At 40.1% G+C, this 3560-nt stretch overlaps 1 protein-coding gene across 2 annotated transcripts; it reads right to left on the reverse strand.

Annotated features, from left to right (window-relative positions):
* Positions 1 to 887: 887 nt before the first annotated feature.
* LOC131798004 (ras-related protein Rap-2a-like) lies at positions 888 to 2925 on the reverse strand. 2 transcript variants are annotated; one of them, XM_059115665.2, is made up of 2 exons: positions 2784 to 2925; positions 888 to 2282 (listed from the first exon to the last, which is right to left on the reverse strand). In XM_059115665.2, the coding sequence occupies exons 1-2, from the start codon at positions 2786 to 2788 to the stop codon at positions 1559 to 1561; spliced, it is 729 nt and encodes a 242-aa protein (XP_058971648.1). In that variant the 5' UTR covers positions 2789 to 2925; the 3' UTR covers positions 888 to 1558. The 2 variants fall into 2 exon arrangements, with proteins under 2 accessions (XP_058971648.1, XP_058971649.1); XM_059115666.2 differs by lacking the exon at positions 2784 to 2925 and adding an exon at positions 2480 to 2629.
* Positions 2926 to 3560: the final 635 nt, after the last annotated feature.

Raw genomic sequence — 3560 nt, forward strand, 5'->3', positions numbered from 1 at the left:
GAAGAAGTACCTCCGTCGAACCCTCTTGATCTCTTCTAACCTGCAGTGCAGGCGTCTTATTGGGGTGAGTTAACTTTAAGAAGCTCGCAGTCGTACATTAAACCAGCCATATTTGATTTGAAAATAGAGGCAGTAGCAGTAGGGGGAGGGGGGGGGGGAAGGCGAGATTTTCACCCCCACCCTAACACTTCTCCTTATTTTTAACCGTCGCTCACCCCCTTGACATAAATTTCTCTCTCTCCCCAGCCTAGCGCTGCCATTAAAATCAAATAAGGCGGCCATAATTGTCGTTAAGAAAATATTAAGCACTCGCTCGCCAAAATTACGCCTAGGCTAATTTAGGCTAACCCTCTTATGGCTTTGGAGCTGGAGCGACGCACGCGACCCTCGCCTTCGCGTGCGTTCTCAAATTGCGCGTGTTATTTTCTCGCTCTGTCATGTAGTGCGTTATCACTATGGATTAGCGCAATGCTATAATGACCCTCGACTACAAGGCTCAACTTTGACGGAAAATGGGGCTAAGAGAAGATATGAAATCACGGCATCAGAAAGCTTTTTTTGAATGTGCATATTCACCATACCATTGTCCATAAATCCCCTTAGGTGCTGACAGTGAGTATTCGTTTTACAATCAATGGCTTCTTCAGTTGGTGATCATTTCCCTTTGTTCTCGTGACCTTAATGAGTAACTCTGGAACGATATTGTCAGAAGATATAGGATGCTAGTTACTCGTAAGGGCCAATTGGCGAAACTAGCTATTGGCCGAATAAAAACAACCGGTAGGGCAAAGTATGCTCTCGTGCGCGGGTCTCAGCATGGAACCTCTGATATCAGATTAAATAAAAATACCTCTAAAAACATACCACGAGGACAATGTCCATCACTATAAAAAGCTTATCTTTAATTTCAGTATAATTCATATAAACAACTGTCGTTCAAATTATATTATTTTCAGTCATAATTTGCATCAATTTCGGGGAAAATAAACTTCTGAGAAATTGATGATTCAATATTGTTAATTGACTAACACACTAAGGTGGCTAGGATAGTATTTGGCTTGTTATTTGAAATATGCTTCTGAAAACTGCCTTGATTAGGATTATGACATTTTATGAAAAGAGCGAGTAGATTTTCAAACGAAACAGGGTAATTTGAAACTCTAGATAGTCAACAATGATTTGTCTTGAAAGCATTTGAAAAAAAAACCAAATAGCTTAATTTCTGTGCATCCACGAATGCAGCAAACCTTAGGGTTATGATTAGGTTTATGACATTTTATGAAAAGAGCGAGTAGATTTTCAAACGAATCAGGATTATTTGAAACTCTAGATAGTCAACAATGATTTGTCTTGAAAGCATTTGAAAAAACAACAAATAGCTTAATTTCTGTGCATCCACGAATGCAGCAAACCTTAAAGCCAAAAACAAAAATATCGTGCAACGTGAACGACGCTCCACGCAAGGAAAACAAACATTTTAGCGACGGAAATTCATATCATACAGCTGTTGAAAGCATACTCGCAGAAACTAAGTGAGACCGGCAGTCATTTCAAAATTTTACTTGGATTTCCGCCGTAAGCTGTTAAGTATAGGACTCCTTTTTAACCATGAGCTACCTTTAGTTGGCAATGTTTGTGCTCTTCGGGCGTAGAATGCATCAATGAGTCCATGGACCATGTCCTCGATACCCCACGCCATTTTGGCTGAAGTTATTGTCCACAATACGTTCCATTCCTTCTCAGCGACATATTTAGTGTTCACCAAAGATCCATCATTCATTTTCATTTCTAAAGCATGTCCATCTATGACGACGTCTGATTTGTTCGCTACAACCATAACAGGCAAACCAATGCCTCGTTCTTGAAAGACTTCCTCTCTTAGCTCACGAAGCCGCTCAAAAGAGCGCGGATTGTCCAGAGAATACACAAGCAAAATGGCGTCTGCCTTGTTGATATCCACTTTCCGCATGGCTGGGAAATTCTCTGTACCACAAGTGTCTATGATATCCACTTGGTAATTTTTGTCGTTGTAGACAATCTGCTTGGAGTAAAAGTCTTCTATGGTCGGTTCATAGTCATTTTTAAATGTCTCTCCAAGGAAGGTCCGAATTAAGGATGATTTTCCTGTCCTAGCTTCCCCGAAAACTGCTACGGTGAATTTTTTCAAGTACGTTGAACTACGTTTCTTGACTGCGGCTATTCTCTCTTCTTTAACTTGTTTCTTCATTCTCAGTAACGTTCGTGGAGCGTTATTCTGTTCCTCTGGATAGGCTTGAGCTCGCCTTGAATAAGCAAACAGGCGAAGCAAGAGTTTAGAATATTGTGATTTTGATTACACAACACTTGTCCTATTCGACCGCGCGATATTCCTCTTAAATCAGCTGCCAACAATTTCGTCACGTGCAACACAACTCAACGGGGGCAATCTTAACTTGGTAAATCCTGACTAACTGTACTGCTGTATCAACAGAGCATTTACCTTTATGTAGGAAATACGGCGACGACTGCGCCAGATATACAGGACGTGAAGATAGTGACGACAATAGGGTTAAAATTTCATGGTATTCTAGAATAACACGAAGGAGATTATTTTTCATTTCTGCGCCCACAATTTGTAGACCTCATGCACTGCAGGAAGTAGGAGCGGTTTTGGATCTGACAAGACTGTTTGTGTAACGGCTTGTCAATCTAAACCACCTAAACTGACATGTCAATTAAGTATATACTTTCAAAGGAGGAGAAAAAAAAACAAAAAAAAAAAAACAAACTGATAGCAAAGTTACCTCATACTGCCTCTCCACTCCACTTAGGACCGGTGTCTAACAGATGCGCGACCTTATCTTAACCACCAGCTAAACCGTACGTGAAATACAGACAAAGCGGAATGGAGCTGTTAAAGCTTTCGAAACGCACTCAATTCGATGAGTCATGATCGAGTTGGTAAAATTTGAAAAAATTTCCATAATTCCAGCCTGATCTAATGGCATATCTCTATAGTTACGTCTGTCTGTGTTTTTGAAGATTATTTCCTCGAGCGTGACGTATGAATGTAGTCGATATATGGAAAACAACCAACGATGTTATTTCAACCATTTCACCCTTGTGAAATCTCCGTAAGAGGTTAATGCGGTTAAGCTTTGGAGCAGCCCAAGTCAATTACAGTTAATTGACGCTAATTTCGAAATATCCTGGTTAAAATTGCTGAAGAGTAATGAGTTACAAACTCTCGGAATCTGTCAGCTATTCGTAGAATTTTAAGAATCTTATCATGAGGCCATCACTTGAGAGGCGAATAGTGCTTTTTGGGTTTAATTGTGACCGTGAAGTCAGGCATAGTGTGTTTATTTTTAAACATCATTTTCAGTCATGTACAGTTCATTCCAGAGAGCGCTTTACTCTTGATTGGAACTCGTGGTCGGAAAACGGAAAAATTGTTTTTAATAACTGTTAAAACGTTTTTAAAAATCCCACAAACACGGCATACGGAAATCCTTGAATTTTAGTCTTCCTATACCGAGCCCTCGGTAATTCTTCGGTCGTAACGTTCGGTGTTCGATAAA

Source organism: Pocillopora verrucosa, chromosome 3 (assembly GCF_036669915.1).
Source record: "Pocillopora verrucosa isolate sample1 chromosome 3, ASM3666991v2, whole genome shotgun sequence".
Classification (NCBI taxonomy): Eukaryota; Metazoa; Cnidaria; class Anthozoa; order Scleractinia; family Pocilloporidae; genus Pocillopora; species Pocillopora verrucosa.